Genomic DNA, 22,653 nt, shown 5'->3' with positions numbered 1-22,653 from the left:
AATATCAGCATGAGTAGCAACTAAAACAAACAGCACACATATGGATAAGGGTGAGTACATGAAGATTACTTTTTATCTTAACTACTTTGTAGCAGGATGAGAAGCATCTAGCCTTGGATTCTCTGTTTTGTGCGAGGGGCTCCAAAACTCCACAGACTAAACATATACTTCATTAAACAGCTTGCCAGGTATAGATTAAATTAGTGATCTTCACACTTTTTTGATGGACACAAACAGTAAGAATGCAACATCTTGATCCAGTATCATATATACACATATATATATATGAAACAAGTTTCATGTAACAATAACGCACTCTATTTCTACTCTATGTCAAAATGATGGTCACAGCACACTAATTTTATTTTATGTTCCAATAGCCACAACTCACAGACAACCCCTGGGTAGGGAAGTTGTAGGCTTCATCTTTAGAGTCATCAGAGATAGGACATCATCATTTAAAAAGTTCAATACAATAGTGTGGTGAAGGCCTGGGGAGGGGAGTAGGTACAGGGTGGAAGGGGTCAAAGGGGACATCTGTAATATTTTGAACAATAAAAAATAAATAAATAAAAATAAAAAGTTCAATAATAGGCCCTGGCTGGGTAGCTCACTTGGTTAGAACATCGTCCTGATACACCAAGGTTGCAGGTTCGATCCCCCATCAGGGCACATACAAGAAACAATGAATGCATGAATGAGTGGAACAACAAGTTGTTGTTTCTCCCTCTCTTTCCCCTTTCTCTATCTAAAATTTTTAAAAAGTGTCCAGCTGGCATGGCTCAGTGGCTGAGTGTTGCCCCAGACACCAGGAGGTCACGGTTCTATTCCTGGTCAGGGCACATGCCTGGGTTGCAGGCTCAGTCCCCAGTAGGAGGCTGATGATGTTTCTCTCTCATCGATGTTTCTATCTCTCTATCCCTCTCCCTTCCTCTCTCTCTAAAATAAAAACATATTTTTAAAATTAAAACAAAATCAAGTAATATAAGTGCCCCCCATGAATGGTATAGAAGCTAAAAGCAAAATGGACTCACAAGAGGCTTAAGTAGATGAAGGGTTTTTTTTCCCCTGGAAGAGAGAGGATTTGAGGTAGACCATGAATGACAGGTAAAAGAGTCAAGCCGCACTGGAGGGAGCATATCTGACTTCAGGAACGTGTAAACAAAAGGCACGGCAATATTGAGGGAACAAGGAATCCCTACCGAAAGTGTTTTTTTTAAGGATTTAAATGGCCAGTGAATAAAATTACTTGAAAAGAGAAGTCATTTTTCCTGAGCATTTCCTCAACCTGAGACCTATGAATGACTCATGATGGGACATGAAAGTGACTGCAAAATATAAAAGACATATGATTGAAATGTATAGATAATGGATACAAAAAGAACTAGGATCAAGCCTGGAAACACAAGGCTGCTAGACAAAACCCCAAAAGATGCAAACACTGAGATTCCTCTTCAGTCTAATGTGTTATTACTAATAATAGCAGCAGCCACCACATACTGAGTACCTACTAAGTGCCAGGCACTTTGCAAGATCTGATGCAGACATTTTTTCTCTTGCCACAATGGCCACATACCCCCATTTTACTGATAATAAAGTTGAGATTTAGAGGTCTATCTAGCACCAAAGGCTAAGTTATTTTTATTTCATACACTGTATTTCCATTAAAACAAAGTCCTTTCCTATTAAAAAACAAAATGAAAAACCAGAAAATACCTACCTGTTCTGAAGTAGATAAGGGAAGGGGCAAGGATCCTAATTCCTTCAGTAATTCATTTGTTTCCTTGGCAAGCTGATTTGTAGAGTGTTGTATCTGCTGCCTAAGAGAGAAAAGACATGTTTCAGGATGGTCTCGCTTCTTAAGAGCTGTTATTGTTAGTATCAGCTTGTTCTCAGAGTGTCTCACACGCAGGAAATGAAGGGGCAAGTGACGAAATACATTCCTAGATGCCCAGGTTCACAACAAAATTCCAGAACTACTACCCAGTCAAACCCACGTCAAGGCTTCATCATATTACTGAGCAGAAACAACCTGCCTCAGTGAAATTGGACGATCGGGTATTTTAACTTTTTGGGGAGAAAAGAAAAGCAGATCAGCAGTTCTGATAGAAATATAAGAAGATCAATTGCCTCCACAGCTAAATCTAATAATTTTAACACACTAAGCTCTCTCACAAAACTGTCAGAGTTGCCCAGGAGCTCTGCATGGTTACTGTCACAGTGCACTGCCTAGAGACAGAATCCTGGTAGCTGAATGAAATGTACATTAAAAGCACAGCTCCTACCCTAGGGAACAACCGCCAAAGATCTACTCCCACATTCCTGCTTAAAGCTGATGCTTTTTCACCTTTAGTCTTGATTCCCTACCAGTCCTTTATGCTTGACTTTCTGCTTCTTTCCTCTAAAACAAAAAAGCCCCATAGTGTGTAAACATATATAAGGAGTAGAGAGGTAAGGACATTAAAGAGGGAAGGATATGTAATATATTAGGTGGATTAAAAAGTAGTGGAAATTCAAAAAGGGCAGAGTCATGATTTCCTCTGCTACCTGGCCTTTTCTACAACGATTTTATGGGTGGACGGAGAAACTGCACTACTAACTATTAATGTTTTTTCACTGCAAAGGGGCCTGCCTCCAAGATAAAAAAAAAAACAAGTGAGTCAAAAACAAGAGGGAATCAGTCAGGAGCCTGAAAATCCCAGACAGTACTGTAATATCCAGAGGTATTTCACATTTCCCTGAAAAAAGCTCAAAGTAGTAAGTCATTCTCTTACTTCACAATGTCTAAGACAGGAAACAAAGAACATTGTTCAGTATATTTTAAAGAGGAAGAACAGAATTTCTAAAAGCAGAAATGTGCTCAAGAAAGATGTGGAAAAAAAATCATGTGTCTCTACTACCAGTCTACTGTTCTCTCAGGCTCCCCTGGGGTCTTTCTGAATAAATTTTTCTGATAATGTATATATAAGGTTGGAAATCCAACTAGATGAGATGAGTTCTGCAGATCATCAGGAGTCCTCTGCCAACAGGGAGGCTCCTTTAGGCAAAATATAGTTTAAGAGAGGTAGGGGTTCCCTTCTCTATTTCCTTAAACTGTTCTGCTAAACTGTCCGAGGGAAGAAAAAACCAGAGATCAAGAACTTTAAGAGTCAGGAAAGATCACAATCCATTATTACATTTTGTTGCCCCTCTTCTAGATCCAGCTATTACCTCATGTCCCACTGCCTCTCACTCTGACTTCACAGGCCTGACACCTAAGCTGCCATGCAGCAATGATATTAAGTATATCCTCGAAAGGCGCTCACAAAACCCAGCCTTGTTAGGAAGCTACTCACAGATTTTCCTGTAGCTTGGTGGAGTCCTGCTTAGTTCCTAGTTGGCTCATCAAATTCTTTATCTGAGAGGCTGAGAAGAGAGGAAAAAAGATTTGTTAAAAGAAAAATAGATTCATCATGAGCACTCTATGTCTAAGATCACCAGTTTCCACATCCTGAACAAATGCATGCAACTAATAGAAAGCTTGCTATGATCAAAACCTTGGCATCTACATTCCCTTCGAAACTAGTTGCGGGGTTCACCACTGTCCTATAGAGTAACTACACCTCTAAGTGGAAGGTGGTGGTTTTGTTCATCACCCCCAAAGAACATCCAAATCTTCCCAGATTTCCCATGGCACTGGATAAAAATTTAATCACCTTTAGAAGGGCCTTAATACCAAATATCAATTCACAATAAAAACTACAATCCACTAGTACACAATTTTTTATAGCAAACCTTTTTGGAAAGACAATGTATATTATTATTAATAAGTTACCACTGACTGAGCACCTCTATGTGCCAGGCACTATATCAGGAGCTTTATATACATTATCTTTTTAATTTTCACAGCAATATCTGAAGTAGGTATCATTTTGCAGGTGAGGAAACATATTTAAAGAAGTATCTTAGTCCGGCTGGGCGTGGCTCAGGGGTTGAGCATCGACCTAGGAGATCGCAGTACGATTCCTGGTCAGAGCACATGCCCAGGTTGCAGGCTCGATCCCCAGTCAGGGGCATGCAGGAGGCAGTGATCAATGACGACTCTCTCATCATTGATGTTTCTACCTCTCTCTCCCCCCTTCCCTTCCTCTCCCTGAAATCAATAAAGATATATTTTAAAAAATAAATAAATATCTTATATAAGGGTACACAATAAGTAGAAGGGCAAAAAAGTTAAACTCAGGTACATACGTGTGTTCTTCCAACCATGTTGTCTATAGTCAAATACACAGTTTTATTCAGCTAATTCTACCTTTTCCTAGATATTTTGCTAAGACTAGGAATGATCATGTTTGAATCCTGGGTGTTTAAACCCCTAGCCCTGGACCAGCAGTGATGCAGAGGAATTGATTATCTGTCAGTAAGAAGGAACACTCTTAACACCAGCCTGCCTGGGAATCCGAACACTCCACCCGCCCTCACTAATTTCTGCAACAGGAATAGAGACCTTGATTTATTTTGTGTCCTGCTTCCATGCCCTTTTTTTATGCTGTTGAAGTCCTAAGTTCACTGAGCATCCTTATAACCAGTGTTTTAAACTCTGAATCTAGCAGATTGTTTGTCTCCATTTTGTTTATTTCTTTCTGGAGTTTTGTCTGTTCTTTCATTTGGACATGTTTCTTTGTCCCCGCATTTTGGCAGCCTCCCTGTGTTTGTTTCTGCGTATTAGGGAGAGCTGTTATGTCTCCCAGGCTTGGTAGAGTAGCCTAATGTAGTAGGTGTTCTGTAGGGTCGAGTGCCACAGCCTCCCCAATCATCCAAGCTGAGCACTACAGGTGCGCTCTGCCCCCCCCCCCCCCCCGTGTGGACTGTGTACACCCTCCTGTTGTAGTTGCTTTGGCTGCTGTTGGCACATCAACGAGAGGGATTTGGACCGAGGTCTATCGGCTCCAAGGACTGGCTGCGACCACTGACCACCAATCACCAACCATCGTGCAGGATCAACTGTGCAGGGACCCACTCCATGGAGCAGGACTTACTTCAGGGGGGCTCTGGTGCACACTGGGTACACCCCTTGAGTGTGTAGCTTGTGGAGGTGGTTGAATGGTGCTTCAAAGTAGTCTGAAGCTGTCTGCTGGGTGTGCTGGGCATTCCAAAGATGCAGGCCAAGGTCTGCCTGGGGCCACCCAGCATGAGCTACAAAGCAATCTGCAAACGGTTGCTGCCTGTGCTGGGCTTAGAGGTGCCCAGGCGAGATCAAGCTGTGAACCAAGGCTGGCTGCTGCTAGTGACTGACCTGGAGCCACTTATGATGAGGTACAGGGCATGCTGAAGCCAGATGCTGCTCTTTTGAGAGATTTTAGCAAAGTCTAAAGCATGAGCCAAGACAGGACATTTGTATAAAAAAGCCACTGGAAAGAGTTTGGGTGGGTCCTGAAGGTTAGGTGGGGCAGGGTCACAGGGAATCACCAGGGTGGGGCAAACAGTGTGAGCCTGGAGACTCAGATATGGTGCCACCCGCCAGCTGTGTGTATGGAGGGGGTGTGTCTCAGAAAAGGAACAATGGCATCTACCAGCACTTTTGTCTGGCAGAAAGCCTCACCCACCCAGCTTTCACCCTGATGACAGACAATTCAGTTTCCCCCAGTATGTCCCTGCTCCCTTTCAAGCTGCTGCCCCAGTGCTGGAGCTCAGAGGGAGTGAGTTCAGAGTAAGTCCATGTGCGGGCCCTTTAAGAGGAACTGTCTCAGACTCCAGCAACCTTCCTTCAGTCAGCCACAATCCCCACTGTTTTTTACAGCCAAAAGTTATGGGGATTTCTCTTCCACTGGAACTCTGGAATCAGGCGCTGGTGTAAGGCTGAGACCCCTCACTCCTCAGGGGGAACCTCCGAGGACAAAATATCTCTCTTCACTTTTATTGATTACAAATCAGTGTCAGACCAGATCATTCCGGGTCTCCACCCCTCCTACTAGGCTTCTTCCTTAAATTCCTAGTTTAGGATTTCCATTCAGCTAGATTTCAGGTGTTCTGAATGATGGTTGTTCTGTAGAGTAGTTGTAATTCTGATGTGGCTGTGGGAGGATGAGAGTACCGCATTTACCTACACTGCCATCGGGACTGGACGTCTCCTATCGTCTTTTTGCATCTACAATAACATACCTTGGAATGTCAAAGTTATCTCCTTTTCCAGACCCCTCAGGACACAGCCATTGCACCAAAGCATGAGACCACAGAACCCCCGCCTTGTTATCTTGTTTCCACATACTATCTCTGTGTTGTAATTGATAACTATCCTGTACCTAGCAATGTAAAAGAAGCCTCTCTTTGTTTTACTTTTTATCCAATCTCAGAGATTTCCCTGCTTTGCTTTCTCTCACATCTCTAATCTACCATCAATGGACTTCACGTAATCCTCCTAAAGTCTCCTTTAATTCTAATGTATAAAGTAAGCTGTAAAACTGCCATTCTCTGGAGCATTTTCTCAATTCATTGAGATTTTGCTTCCCAGAAATTGTCATCAGTTTGGCTCAAATAAACTCTTCTAAGACTTTTTCTAGGGCTGGATTTTCTTTTGTGGACAGTCTCTAAGTCTGATAAGAAACAATGATTAAGCAAAATCTTCTAATTGATTGATGGGTGACTCTACTCTTAAATGGAAATTGAACAACCTAGTCCTTAGCAATATGCACAAGTTTCTCTGTAGTCAAAATAATCACTGTATCATGGATGTTTCAATCCAAAATTTCTCAAGTCCAGAATATATAGGTTTATAGCAGTTGTAATTATGACTTTCTAGCAAAACTATAACTCCAACTTTATAATGGAAATATAGGATTCACTTGATTACAGGAAGATGTAACCACTATAATTACTGCATTCTGCTAAGATAGCATTATATGCCTGGCCAGTGTGACTCAGTTGGTTGACTGTTGTACCGAGTTTTGGGCTCGATCCCAGTAGGGGGTATGCAGGAGGCAGCCGACCAATGATTCTCTCTCATTGATGTTTCTATCTCTCTCTCCCTCTTCCTTCCTCTCTCAGAAATCAATAAAAACAATAAAGAAAAGATGGCACTATATAAACTATAAACCATTTTTCACATGAATTTCCTTCTTATCTAAGTCAAATGGGAATCAGGATATCACTAAAGCTATCAACTGGCTAGCCATACAAATAATTGATGAAAAAGGGCAGACATTCGAATTTACTGAGCATTTACTATGTGCCATTGGGTAATATATATATATATATTTTAAACAATGAGGAACTCTTTATTTATTTTTAAAAATGTCTTTATTGATTTCAGTGAGAGGAAGGGAGAGGGAGAGAGATAGAAACATCAATGATGAGGGATAGTCATTAATCCACTGCTTCCTGCACGCCCTGCACTGGGGATTGGGCCCGCAACCTGGGCATGTGCCCTGGCAGGGAACCGGACTGTGTTCTCCTGGATCCTAGGTTGATGCTCAACCACTGAGCCATGCCCAGCCAGGCTGGCTACACTCTTGATATAGTATAATAAAAATTATATTTGATTTTTGTCCCTGGTTCGTGGAACAAAGCTACTAAAACCCTTGGGATTTCCTGAGTGATAGGAGTGTCTTTTGTTATCCCTAAAGAGCCCCGTTTTAGCACACCAAATTTATGCTAATGAATGACTTGGGTGGGGGCCTCTAGATAACCTTAGATTGGGTGAGACTGGTCACCAGAGTGACCAAGTGATTAGAAGGTAGGAACTTTCAGCCAGACCCAGGGACCTTAAGAAAGAGGAATGGTGAGTGAAAGGGTACAGCTTAAGCTCTCTAAAAATTCTTAAACTAGATTTGATGAGCTTCTGATTAGTGGAAAGGGTGTCTTGAGTTCAGAGGGGGCAAGGTAGCTCAGAGCCCTTTCTTAGATACCTTGCCCTAGGCATCTCTTCTGTCTGGCTGTTTCTGAATTATATCCTTTTACAATAAACTGGTATCCTAGTAAGTAAATGTTTTCCTGAGTTCTGTAAGGCACTCTAGCAAGTTAATGGAACCTGAGGAGGGAACCGTAGTTTCTGATTTGCAAGTGGTGTAGAGTGGGTGGGGACCAGTCCTGTGGGAGTGAGCCCTTACTTAACCTGTGTAGGAACTGAGTTAAATTGTAGGACACCCAACTGGTCCAGAGAAGCTGATTATTGCTTGATGTGTGGAAAACCCCCACACCTAGTGTCAGAAGTAGATTACTAAGAGTAGAGGAAACATGGGAGGAGTGTTTTTCCTTTACATTTGATATGCATGATCTTATTTGATTCCACAATCCTTTAAATAAGCATTACTACATCCCAATATTATAGATGGACACACTGAGGATCATGAAAATGTCAACCAAAATTATTTTTAGACTGTAATAAGGAATAAAAGCATTCATTTGATCACAGAGTTGCAGCCCAGAAGACACAGATTCGGGGAGCAACTAAATTGTGCTCCCACAAGACAAAGGAGAGGTCACCTTTTATAAAGAATTTTCCTGCCCACAGTTCCCATTTTGGCCTGTTTCATGCAAATGAGTTTCCCAAATTGTACAGTTCTGATTGGTCTAAATCATGCAGTTAGGACGGAATGGTATAGATGTAAATGAGGATATTATTTGCCTAGTTCTGATGGAACCAGGCAGTTCCCAGTACCTTGGTAGAAAGACTGAAACCAGGGTTTCCCTGCAGTGGTTGACTCAACATAAACAAGTAGGGGGGCACAGTGTAGAGAGTTCAGTCTGAGGTTCTTCCGGGAATAGAGTACATGAGGAGCTCCTGTCAGCAAATGGCCGTTAGATAATCTTATTCATGTAATTTGGGCCCTCGGTTGACCATAGGGAGTCCACCTCAGCAGATAAATTACTTTTTGGGGTTCACAAGAGCTATAGAATTCATTCATTCAGAGTACATACTCTACCCTGTTCTATCTGTGCTCTAGGAGACATTTGCTCTCAATAAACTTACATTTTAAGGAAAAGAATAAATAATAGCATATATCAGGTAGTGATAAGTACTATAAAGAAAAATAAACTTAGGTAAGGGCTGGAATAACAGGGGGTGGGGGTTGGGTACTAGTTTACATAGGGTGGTCTGAGAAGACTTCTGACAAGGTAACACTGAGCAAAGATCTTAGAGGAAGTGAAAGATCCAGCCATGTAAATATCTGGGGGAGAAGCTTTCTAGCAGAGAATTAAGTACAAAGTCCCCAAGGCAAGAGCACTTGGTGTGATGGAGGAACAGAGAGGAAGCCAGTGTGACTACAATAGAGAGAGAGAACAGAAGTGGCCGAAGAGGTAGAGGGGAGCCAGACTGTATAGGGTCTTATAAACTAGTGCAAGGACTTTAGATTTTAATGAAATGGGAAGCCACTGGTGGGTTTTGAGCAGAGTGTCATAATAACCAGAATTTAAACTCAGGGCTAATTTCAAGGGCTATATTCTTTGTGCCACATTATGTTCTCTCAAAAGGCTGACGCATAAAGGAAACAGAATGTAGTAACATAGGGCAGGCCTCCATTTCCCAGTGTTCCACTTAGCCCCACCCTGCCTATCTGATACCTCCCTAACTTAATAGCTCTCTGCTGTAGATAGGCTGATGTCCTTGCTCTAACCTACTCCCTTCCCCAACTTCCTCCCACCTTGAGAATATTCCTGTGTACTCACCAGAGTCCAGCAGAGTGCCTGGCACTCAGTGGGTATATTACTGATTAACTGAGTTAGCCTCCTTTTTATATCATGACACTTTCTTTAAGGCAGGAGATATATGAATGAACATGAGCTAGCAATAATGAGACCTGAACTCTAAACTAGCCCTGACCACTAACTAGGTGTGTGGCACCACTCAAGTCATTTCATGCGCTGGGTCTCTTTTTACCAACTGTATATGATATTCAGGTTGAACTATCATATATTGATTACTTACTATTTGTCACAGTACTTTCTATTTGTGTGGGTGGATTTGTTTTTCTCATCAAATCTTTACAACTCTGTGAGGACTAAATGATATCCAAGTACTCCCACCACAGCTCAATGTTAAAATTCAGTAATAACAAAAAAGCTCTAGTCCCAGAATGATGCTGTATAACCAAGGAATGTATTTGCAAGCCAGAGTTTGGCTTAGAGAAGCTCCGCCTGTGAACAAATGGGAATGGACTGATTATACGCCTCTGGAGAGCAGGGACCACATTTTACTCATTTTTGTATTTGCATAACCACACATGCAGGCACACACCCTCTAGATGACACATAAAGGTAGATCTTACAAAAGTTCAAGGAAACAGATCCCATTTTATTGACTGACTTAATAAAGTAGAGCACTCTCCTTAGAAACTATAGAGATATGTCAAAGTATCAAGTTATTAATCATCTATCAAAACTTATTAAATATCCTATATAGCAATGGGGATTTTTATAGAATATAGAAAAAATCCATTAAAATCAGCTGTTATTTCTGCATTCTCATCTGAGAACTTTTTTCATCTAGATTTTTTTTTTACTTCTTTTGTTGCGATTATCTGAATTTGTATGAGTGTTAGGGGAAGGCGGGGGAGTTGGGGAAGTGTGGGGGAAGGAGACTTAATAGGATCACTTGCTAACTAAGCATGAGAATTAATCCAAGCCTCGATCAACTCCTTCTAAATTCCTAAATATTAAGATATTTTCCTAAAAGTTTCCATCAAGCCCAGACAGTGTGGCTCAGTGGTTGAGTGTCGACCTATGAATCAGGAGGTCACAGGTTCGATTTCTAGTCAGGGCACACGCCCAGGTTTCGTGCTCTATTCTCAGTCGGGGATGTGCAAGAGGTACCTGATCAATGACTCTCTCTCATCACTGATGTTTCTCTCTCTCTCGCCCTCTCCCTTCCTCTCTCTGAAATCAATAAAAACATACTTAAGCCCAGCCGGTGTGGCCCAGTGGTTGAGCGCTGGCCCATGAACCAAGAAGTTACCAGTTCCATTCCCAGTCAGGGCACATGCCCAAGTTTAGGGCTCAATTCCCAGGAGGGGGCCGTGCAGGAGGCAGTGATTGATGTTTCTCTCTCAAAGGTCTTTCTCTCTCCCTCTCCCATCCTCTCTGAAATCAATTTTAAAAACAGTTAAAAAAAAGAATATCATGTTTTAAAATATATATATATTTTTAAAATCATACCAGTAAACTTTTAAAAAAAACAATAAATAAAAATAAAAGTCTCCATCAAGACTCAGATATTAGATACCCCAAACTTCAAATTATAAGGACAGTAGTTTACTGGAACTCAATTTTTTGCATACTGCCCTCCATAACCACCATCATCAGGAATTTATTCAAAAACAGAGTCTCAACGACCCCATTTATTTTACATCTAAGAACTGTGTACCTTAATAAGCCTAAAGCGCAAAAAGAAATAGAATGTTTATATATATAGATATATAGATATATAGATATAGATATATATACATACTTATTTTCACTTGAGAATATTTAAAATGTCAAAAAAGTAAAGTGATATTTTTTGGAAAGATTTTTATGAAAACAAATTGAATCTAAAAGGGTTTTCTGGTCAACCTGGTTAATGAGAAAACTCTTTTCTAAGCATTCTAGTAAATAAAATTTTTACTTTAGGTTAATTTGTTACAACATTTTGGATGAAAATAATTGGGCATCTTCTATGAAACGCTTCATTATCCTGGAAACCAGATGACTAGGTGAAATGTAAGGACAATCATTCAGTTACATGTAAGCAATTTTGTTATTTTTAAAACTAGGTTTCAATTTCTCCTATCACTGACTTTTCATTTTTAAAAGGATGTCCTGGCTAAAACTTTTAAAAGATTACAAAGCAAATCAATGTATTTTACATTACAGCTAACGTCCACACTAGGAACTACTATAAATTAAACACTCTTTATGTGCTTTTAGCTGATATCAGCTTTAAGCAGAATCTGAATCTCCAAATGAACCTTAATCCAAATTAATCAAAGTTTAGTCATACCGAAAGCAAGTATAGTCACAGGTGGGGGAAAATTCTCTTCATCTGACATACTCTAATGCTCTAATTCAGTACTTTTAAAAAAGAAAAAAATATAAATTCAACCCAAAAAACATCATTCACACCAAATGAGAAAATGATAGCCTATGAGGTGGTTATGATAATGATGTCATGTCATGTTTTATTCTGAAAATTTGGTTTACATTGTTTTTATATTGCTTCAATGAAAATGACCTAACTTTTAAAAAGTAACCACTGTAGGCCCTATCCAAATAGTTCAGCTGGTTAGAGCATCGTACCAATACTTCAAGATTGCGGGTTCCATCCCTGATCAGGGCACATACAAGAAGCAACCAATGAATGCATAAATAAGTGGAACAACAAATCGATGTCTGTCTATCAATAATTTTTTTAAAAAAATTAACCACTGTATTAGAATAGTAAAGCTCCAAACTAAACTCAACATGAGTACTAAATATCAAAGGTATAATCTTCCATTTACCATACCAGTGACAGAATATGTAACGGTTAATAGCACAGACTCTGAATTACGACTGCCTCTGTTATTCCTGGTTTCACCACTTCCTAGCTTCATGATCTTGAGCAAAAGGCTCCACTCCTCTATGCCTCAGTTTCCTCACCTTAAAAATGAGAATAACAAAAGAACTCTCATGTGGTTGTTGTGAGAATGAAATATGAAACTAAATTTAGAACAGTGTCTGGCGCATAAAAGAACCCAATTAAGGGTAGCTATTATTATCAAACTCAATACCAAGAAAAGTGTACTTAGCAATGATAAAATCAATTAAGCACATATTGAATGCCAACTACATATCCATTGCTGTGCCAGGCACTGTAGCTAACTTAAGAGAAATGTACAATGCATGGTTTCTCTGTAACTACAAAACTAATACTGACTCTCTAATTGGAATGACAAGGTCAAAAAGTATAAATTAATTAAGGAATTCGGAATACAAGTAAGTGTTAAACTGTGAAAAGAAATTGCCTGCAAATTCAAAGGAAAAAAACGATAGCTAACATTTCCTAAACACTATGTTGCAGGCACTGTTTTAAACACATTACATAAATTACCTCATTTAATCCTCACAGACCTATGGCGTAGATATTATTAACTCCATTTACCAGATGAGAAAATTGAGAAAAAGAGAGGGAAAGTAATATATTACACAGCTAGTAAGAAGCAGATCTAGGATTCAAACCCAGATAGCCTGACTCCTGAATCTGCTCATCTAACTACTAAACTATAGTGGGGCAGGGAACTAAACCAATAATACTACCATTTACTGAATGGCCACTATGTGCCAGGCACTATACTAGGCACTTTCAAACATCCCATTTTAACAATACTATTCATTTTACAGATGGGGTAACAGACAAAAAGGGGAAATAACCTGTTTAAGGTCAACAGTACACAGAGGAGCAGGGACTCCGTCACATATCTACTACTGACCCTAAAGCTCATGGTTTTGGACTTCACTGTCAGAAGCAAAGGAAGGCTTAGTTACAAGTGGCAGGATTTAAGTACAACTCAAAGAATTTGTATAATTTGGATAACTAGTAAGGTAGGGAAAGATATTAAAGAAAGGAGAAACAGAATGAGCAAAAGCCAGTGTTTAGAGATGTTAAAAAAGAAAGCCTGCCTACAGCAAAGGGTGAAGAGAAGTAGACAATATGGCTAATTTGTGTTAAGATGACAGGGTAAAAGCAAGGTGGAATGTTAAGATCTGATGCAGCAAACATCACAGAGCCACTGTAGGCTCTTGAGAAGGTGAGTTGTATAATGAAAACAGGATTTTAGACACTGCTGATAGCATTATCAGGATGAGCTAGAATGGGAACAGAGACGCTGGGAGAATGCTGTTGGAATACAGATGTTGAGATCATGAAAACTTTAGAGGGTGGCAATAAAAAAAAAAAAGCAAAGGACATGAAAATAACTGAAAGAAAAACCTACAAAATTTCATGATAATCAGTTTTAAAAATTCAACTGTTCTTTATTTTTTAGTAAACAAAATAGTATCAATAAATTAGCAACATTAAAGAACAGAAATATGGTTTAATTTCTTCAGAGATAACTTGGAGGCTATTAAGTTTTTTCCTATATTTGCCTCAGTAATACCTGCTCCGACTCTTTGTCCCACAACAGGCAGAGTCAAGTATTTTTCTTCTGTACCCCACACATAGTGACAACAACACTCTGTACCAGGCAGTCAACCTTAGCCGTACCTGTAACAGCCCACACAGTGGCTTGCTGTATTTCAGGCTGATATGCTCAGCAATTCCAAACTCACATCTGTTTGCTGAACAGATAAGAAAAAATAATAGCTATTCTCTCATACTTTCAATGGATACAGGTCCTTGCAGGGTTGGAAAAATGTGGGTACATGTCTGAGCTCACATTCAGAGTGTATACTTAGGTAGGATGGCCATGTCTTAGAGAGGCTTGGGGGACAGGCACTAGCCTGATAGCACTAACTGGGAACAAGCAATGTCACCCTCTCAATTTCAAATTCCCTGTTCCTCACCAAACAATTCAAAGAATTCCAACTCATATTACCTGGGGTCAGTAAGACGTGGCAGGTACCACAAAGTACAAGGAGAATGCAGCAAGAAGAGTTCCAAAATGGTAGAAAAACCTTATTCATTCAAATCTACTAAATACAATTTATTAAGCATCAAGACCCTATATGATATGATCCTTGGGTACCTCCCTGACCTCTTTTCCTACTAGGCTCTCTTTAACACCGAGATCTTTGCTCTTGCTATCCCCTCTGCCAAAAATGCCTTCCCCATGCTACTCACATGGCTCTCTCCTTCACTTCATTCAGGTGTCTACTCAAATGTCACCTCCTCAGAGTGGCCTTCCTTGACCAATTTATTTCAAATAGCACACCCACCCTCTTTCTCTTCTCACTCTCCATCTATCCCCTTACCCTGCTTTTCCTTCACGGCACTTATTATTATTCAATATTATTTATATATGTGTATGTATACATTTGTGTATATATACACACACTATCAGGGAAGGGATTTTTGTCTGTCTTGTTCATCACTCCATCCCCAGCGCAGAGCAGGTGCTCAAAGAATATTTGATGAACAGTAAATGAATGAATCTATCATATGCTTGGGACTGAGTAAGCACCAGAAACATAAAGATTAATTAAATCATGTCCCATGCTTCAAAGTAGCTAACAATCTAGCAGGGGAGATAGACACACCCACAAGAAGACAAAATTCAACAGCCTCAGGTATTCCCCACAGTTTTCTATGAAGAGTTAAAAAAAAAAGTCACTTGTAACTTGAAGTGTTATCTGCTACAGAACTGTAATATTAATTAAGAATTATAAAAAGGCTTATTGCTGATCACAAGAGACAGACCTGGTTTCAAATTCAGGTATTGCCATGTTAACTGGATAATTATTTATTTTAAATTTCTATTTTATTTTCTTTTAGAGAGAGAAGAGAGAGAGAAACATCAATTTGTTGTTTAAGGTATTTATGCATTCATTGGTTGATTCTTGTATGTTCCCTGACCAGGGACCAAACCTGCAACCTTGGCGTATTGGGATGACGCTCTAACCAATTGAGCTACCCAGCCAGGGCCAGTTGGGTAATTATTTGTACACAATAAAAATAATATTGGTGCCTGGCCGGGCGTGGCTCAGCGGTTGAGCGTCGACCTAGGATCCAGGTGATCAGGGTTCAATTCCCGGTCAGGGCACATGCCCAAGTTGCAGGCTGCAGCCGATCAATGACTCTCTCATCACTGATATTTCTATCTCTCTCTCTCCCTCTCCCTTCCTCTCTCTGAAATCAATAAAGATATATTTAAAATAATAATAATAATAATAATATTGGTAATTACTTTACAGGGTTGTTAGATAATGCATGTAAAGAATTTCTCAAACTGCCTGGCACACAATATGCACCCAAATGTTAGTTATTAAATGTTACTAATGGTTTACACCAATGTCCCTTGAGCCCAATTCCCAATCAACAGTTAAGCCTTATCAATTCTATCACCAAAGAAACCTCTCCTATCTTTTCCTTCCTTTTTATTTTCACAGCCCCTAACTGTTGTCTGTGATTCCAATGTCTCCCTTCCAATTCAATTTACACATTCCCAAAGAATTAAATCCAACACCCCACCCCCAGTTTAGCATTTAAAGCCCTTCCATCTTGGGCCCCAACTTACCTTTCCAGCCCTATTTTCCACTAATTTCTTGAGTCTACCACTCTAGCCAAATGAAATCACTCTACTTTTCTATATACATCCCATGCTTTCCCACTACCATGCCTTATTCATTTTATTCCTTCCTGGAATGCTCTTCCATTCTTTACTGTCAAAAGTTCAAATCCTTTCACCATCTTTCCAGACCTAGCTCAAATGCCATGACCCTTCCCAACTGAAAATGATCCCTTTCTCCCTGCTAAATACCTACATAAATGTTATTTATATGTCTTCTATAACACTGATCTCTTTCAACTTTATATATCAGTTATGTATTCCACAGAAACCCTTTTGAAAGAATCCATGTTAGTTCCTATAGTACTTACCACATAGCCTGATACTCAAATGTAGAATGATTTCACAGACATTAGATTTAGCCTCAACAGAAAACTTTCAGCCTTGAACCAGAATTTTCTGATCTAACCTGTATTACAGTTCCCTCACAAAGAGAAACTGGAACACAAAGTACTGTATTTCCTAGCCAGTAGTCATATTAATTTTTTAAAAATTTCTGGATTAAACAGGCCATATTCTTTCCACTTTCAAATCACCCAGTCTCAATCCCTTCTCATCAGAAGCTTCCCACTTCTCAAATTCTATATCGTGTATTTAATTTAAAAGCAAAGTGATAGACTGTTCTTTAAAATACAGAAAATAATTGTAATTAAGGACCAACTAGTTCTGCCTACTAACAGTACAGCCAAGCTCACAGAAACACAATAACAATGATGACCACCATTTTTCCAAGTCAAGTTGCTGCTGCTGACCTCCTGTTTATAAGGCTCTCAGCTGATTTCTAGGCACAAGAAATAGCCTGTATTTGACTCATTCAGCTAGTCTCACTCAGACCCTACTCGTGGTCATGAAGTTTTAAGACAATGATATTCTGAAATCCACCACCAGCTCTACCATGTTGTTATATGATTGTGGCCAAGTCCCTGAGCTTCTCTGTATATCAGACTTGTTCAAAGGAGCTAAATAGGGAAGAAAAACAAATGCCTCATCGGCTTGAAATACAAAAATATATGCAAACCTTTTGCTACAAAAAAACCCAGAATAATGTCAATTGAAATGTTTTCGGTGAATTCTCTGTTAAAACAGAAGTCATCTTACCCCTCACATACAAGTCACTGTACCTGACTTCCAAATTCATTAAAGCAAGAACTGTTTTAAGTCACCCAAACACATGCACTCTCCACTTCCCCTAATCGAAAGCTGCTGATTTCCAAGGAGCCAGAGCTGAGCGGAATATAAACCTAAAGTCTAAATCAGTAAACAACAACCGATGCAAACGGGCTAAAGAGGAAAGAAAGGTGGGGGGACGCGGGGGCGGGGTGGGGGGAGGCGGGTGACAGGAAATACTCGGCTGACCACTGCGCCAAGTCAACTCACTCACGGATCTCGAGGTGACACACACACCCTCCCACCCGGGAGCTGTCAAGACTGATGTTTTGACCCCAACACCAAAAGGGCATAACTCTTTTAAGAAGAGACTCGAGCTTCCTTCCAGCCGGAGCTCGGGACCCTTGGGGAGCCCGGGCCTGACAAGACTGAGGGATGACAGCTCGCCGCCCCCAGAGTGGAAAGCCCGACACGGCTTCAGGTGTGGCCTTGGCGGCAGCCCCAGCCAGGCTCCGCGTCCCGGCAGCCTCCCCCAGGCCTGTCCCCGGGACAGCCCCCGCTCCCCCAGCTCTATCCCCGGGCTCACTGGCTTGGCTGATCCGCTGGATATTGCCGCTGCACGTCTGGATGATGCTGCCGAAGTCCCGAACCTGGGGCCCCTGGGGCCCCGAGGGCCCTGGGTTCCAGTACATGTCTAAGGGACCGTAGGACATGACAAGGAGCTGAGCCTGACTCGCCCTGCACGGCGGTCCCACCGGAAGCAGCCACCCGGCCGGACCGCAGTCTGACGGGGAAAACCGGGAAGAGAAAGGGCGGAGAAGGGGGCTGAGGCTGCGTGCGCACTAGCCCCGCCCCTACGCAGTACGCACACGGCTGCCCCGCCCTGCCCAACAATGCGCTTCCGCCGCTGGAACTAGTGCCAGGGACTGAAGCTCAGAGACTGGACGCGGGGGGTGGGGTGGGGTGGTGACGTCACACCGTTGGACCTGGGATTGGAGGAGCTGGGGTGGCGGTGTTGATGCTTCCCAGGGCACGGTGACAGAAGGCAAGAATTTTCGATTCGCATAAAATTGTACCAGATGATCTCAGCCCTAACGTCCTATTCTGTTCTATTCTGAGAATTCAGGCCCAAATATGGGAGTATTCCACAACGTTAAAACTCAGATCCTTAACCAAACTCCCGAAATTCCTCACTCTGCTTCCATCCTCTATGGCTTTGTTAGTATTTGCGGAATACTTTTATGGTTTACAAACCATTTTCATTTCTCCTTCCACCCCTCTCCTAATCAAAATAATAATAATAATAATAATAATAATAATAATAATAAATAAAAGTACTTACCGAGCTGAATCATCACTGCAATTCAATTGTTCATAAACTTTCACAGCAAGGGACCATGTTTTAACTATATTTTTACCTTCAGAATAGATAATGAACAATCGATTTTTAAACTGTTAAAGTAAAATAACCGAACAAAATAAGTGTTATTATTTTCCCTTTTACAATTGAGAAAATAAAGACCACAGAGGTTACTTTGCTTATCTGAGATTTGACTACAAAACCCAAACTCTAAGCTAACTCCATTGTCATCTCACTACTTTCCTAAAACTCATTCTCACAGTCCCAAATTCATTCTTCATCTAAATCTCTTCCAAATAGCCTCTTTATCTATATCCCAAACCAAGAGTTCTTGGAGATCCTAACCCTGAAAATTTTTAAATCATTTCCTTAAGTAATTTGGAGTGTATGATTTCAGTGTTCCCATAGAAGACTGCATTTTGTGAGCTTACCGTAAATGGAAAACATGGGTAGGATTTTGGTTTGGGAGATCAAGATAGGAAGAAGTGAAGGGGAACTGACTGTGTTTGTTTCCTGTGTTCACCCCACCCCACCCCACCCCAGCCTGCTTTGCATTCTCTGGGGAATGGTAAGGACAGGAAACTGCTTGCCTGTGCAAGAAGGGACCCCAAATGGGTGAATGAGCCTGCACTCAGCCTTAGAGCTTTTGTAAGGTAGTCTGTCTCTATTTTTTGTTGGAGCATTTATAAGAGCATTTCTTTCTCTATAGGAAGGGACAGATAACATTTGGGGGCTCTCACTCTGGTTAAAACCCTAACGTTTCTTAGACTCCATAGTTTTATGTCACCTTATAGTAAACTGTACTTTTTAAAACTATAAAATAGTCTTTAGAATGTTTTCATTTACATTTGACTCTCTGTAAAGGGAAATTCTGTAAATGTATTTTTCTCCTAACAATTGAACACACAGTGGTTGTTGTTTCCCCATCTAAAATAAAAAGTGGTCATTTGCCCTGGCTGGGTAACTCAGTTGGTTAGAGCATCGTCCCCATATGCCAAGGTTGTGAGTTTAATCCCAGGTCAGGGCACATACAAGAAGCAACAAATAAATGCATACATAAGTGGAACAACAAATCAATGTTCCTCTCTCTCAAATCAATTTTAAAAAAGAAAAGAGAAGATAACACAGGACACAGATGGAAAACCATTTTTTATTTGATCTGATTTTTAGAGAGAGTGGAAGGGAAGGTTGTTTCTTGTATGTGCCCTGACTGTCCCACAACCTTGGCATCTCAGGACAATGCTCTAACCAACTGAACTACCTGGCCAGGGCCTTGTGCTATTCTTTCATAGCAATACATTTGTGCCTTGCAAATACTAGATGTCAAATGAACATTTACAAAATTTATACATGAATAACAAAAAATTAGTTTCTTAAACGCCTACTCAGACAATGTGAACAAATTTTACAAACATTAATCAGTAAGCCCCACGATAAAGCCCATGTGATAAAGACCACCTGTGGTCTGACAAAGTTAGGTTTGTTAACGCTGTAAGGGAGACTGCTTGCTCACCAGAAAAATCATGGAGCATCACACCAAGCACAGGAAGAGATAGTTATTCTAAGATTTGGGGAAAGGATGGAGTGTAGGTAAAATTTAAAAGAAGTGGTGTTTTGCCATAGCCTCAAAGCACACCAGGCTATTTGTAAAGGGATTCTCATCAGGCCTGAGCTGATAAGAGAACTGTTTCCATGGAAACTACAAGCTGAAGATAAATGTGGAATGTTGTATCTAGAAACCGCTTATCTGAAGCTTTGCACCTGGGTTGGAAATTGAGGCTGCTTCTCTGTATCAAAGTAACTCAGATCCTTCCAGGCAAGAGTGGAATGTTCCATTCTTACTGACATTTCAATTTGCAAGTTTTCTGAAATCTGTGATTTTAGAGAATAAGGCTTCTCAGCATCATGTCCTTTTGTTAATTGACAAAAACAGTTTTCATGGTTGGCACCCATCAAGATGAGATTACCTCCTTGGTATCAGATAAAGAAACTGGTGTTCTCAAGAGGTTCTGGGTCCTTGCCCAACGTCATACAGCTATTAAGTTGCTGAGCTGTGTGTGATTCATACATACTCTATGGCTCAGCAGTTCCAGTAACTATATCCTCAACAGATATGCACACATACTTATTCCAAACACCAAGAATAGGAATGTTCATAATAGCATTTTTTAGGACTAAGAGGCACTTTTCTATATTTCTGTTATTGTTATATTGACACACAATAGAATGCAGATATTAAGTGTTCAATGAATTTTGACACTTGTATATACCCATGTTACCACCACCCAAATCAAGATATAGAAAATTTTCATCACCCCAGAAAGTTTCCTTGAGCTATGCTCCTTTCTGATCAATTCCACTTATCCCCAGAAATCACTTTCTGATTTTTTTTTTTAATATATTTTTTTGATTTCAGAGAGGAGGGGAGAGGGAGGGGAAAAAGAAACATCAATGATGGGTCATTGATCCGCTGCCTCCTGCATGTCCCCTACTTGACCAAGTCCGAAACCCTGGCATGTGCTCTGACCAGGAATCGAACCTCAATCTCCTGGATCCTAGGTTGATGATCAGCCGCTGAGCCACACCAGCCTGGCACTTTCTGGTTCTTAGCACTACAAGTTAGTTTTGCCTGTTCTTTGACTTCATAGTGATGAAATCCTACTTGATGTATTCTGTAGTGTTTGGCTCATTTCAGTTAACATGATGTTTTGGGGATTTATCTATGATGTTGTGTATCTCAGTGGTTTGGCCATATATATATACATATATATATTAAATTGAATCCTCACTCCAGGATATATTTTTTTAATTGATTTTAGAGAGGAAGGTAGAGGGAGAGAGAGAAAAATCGATTGGTTGCTTCCTGCGCGTACCCCAACTGGGGATCGAATGGCAACCTGGGTATGTGCTGACTGGGAATTGAACCCACGACCCTTCAGTGCGCGGGAGGACACACCAACTGAGCCACACCAGCCAAGGGTTTGGTCTTTTTTTTTCGTCTTTTTTTTTTAATGTTTTTATTGGTTTCAGAGAGAGAGGAAGGGAGAGGGAGATAAAAACATCGATGAGAGAGTCACTGATCAACTGCCTTCCTCATGCCCCCTGCTGGGGATCGAGCCTGTGCAACTCAGGCATGTGCCCTGACCAGGAATCAAACTGTGATCTCCTGGATCATAGGTCAATGCTCAACCGCTGAGCCACACCGGCTGGGCTGGTCTTTTTTTGTTAAACAAATGTACAAGGCTGAACAAATGTATAAATTAAGATAACACACAATAAAGGTGGTCATAAACATAGCTTACAGTCTTAGTCTGTTTCAGCTGATATAACAAAAATCAGACTGGATGGCTTATAAACAACAGAAATATCTCCTAGTTCTGGAAGCTGAAAGGTCCAAAATCAAGATGCCAGCATGGTTACCTTATAATAAGAGCCCTTTCTAGTTCACACCAGCTCCTTCTGGCTGTGTCCTCATGTGGTGGAGGTGCAAGGGAACCTCTCTCTGGAGCCTCCTATATAAAGGGACTAATTCCATTCATGAGGACAGAGCCTACGCACCTCTCAAAGGCCCCACCTCCTAACACTATGGTGTTTGGGGATTAGGGTTTCAATATATGGATTTTGAGGAGAACACAAACATTCAGACCATAGCACCTACAAAATAAAACTATATTCCATTTATTTAGAGAAAATAAGTTGTCATTGAGTCTATAAAAAAGAATGACCAGGATGTGACAGTGACAATACCTGAAAGGCACCTGTTAAAACTACTAACACCAAGGCTTCAAACTAACATTCTTGTCCTTGAGATGGCATCTCATAAACCTCTCACTCATACCTTAAGGTTCCTCCTATATTGTATTTTGAATAATGATGATAAATATAAGATCAAGGGACAATGGTATTGTTCAATATTCCACTAAATGGAAGACCATGAGGTAACTTGGTTGATTTTCGTCACTGCTGTAT

General features: G+C 40.6%; 1 protein-coding gene across 1 annotated transcript in view; it reads right to left on the bottom strand.

Moving 5' to 3' along the window:
• Window positions 1-18,184, bottom strand: part of STX12 (syntaxin 12) — a 37,062-nt gene extending 18,878 nt beyond the window's left edge. Inside the window, exons 1-3 of the mRNA XM_081145356.1 lie at window positions 17,911-18,184; window positions 3,336-3,405; window positions 1,721-1,820 (exon numbers count right to left, since the gene is read on the bottom strand). Of these exons, the coding sequence (XP_081001482.1) occupies window positions 1,721-1,820; window positions 3,336-3,405; window positions 17,911-18,037 (297 nt within the window). The 5' untranslated portion in view covers window positions 18,038-18,184. The remainder of the gene's footprint in view (window positions 1-1,720; window positions 1,821-3,335; window positions 3,406-17,910) is intronic.
• Window positions 18,185-22,653: the final 4,469 nt, after the last annotated feature.

The sequence above is a fragment of the Miniopterus schreibersii genome (genome assembly GCF_964146895.1).
Source record: "Miniopterus schreibersii genome assembly, chromosome: 8".
NCBI classification, from domain to species: Eukaryota; Metazoa; Chordata; class Mammalia; order Chiroptera; family Miniopteridae; genus Miniopterus; species Miniopterus schreibersii.
The sequence above is the reverse complement of the archived record's forward strand: the minus strand, read 5'-3'. Positions and strand labels throughout refer to the sequence as shown.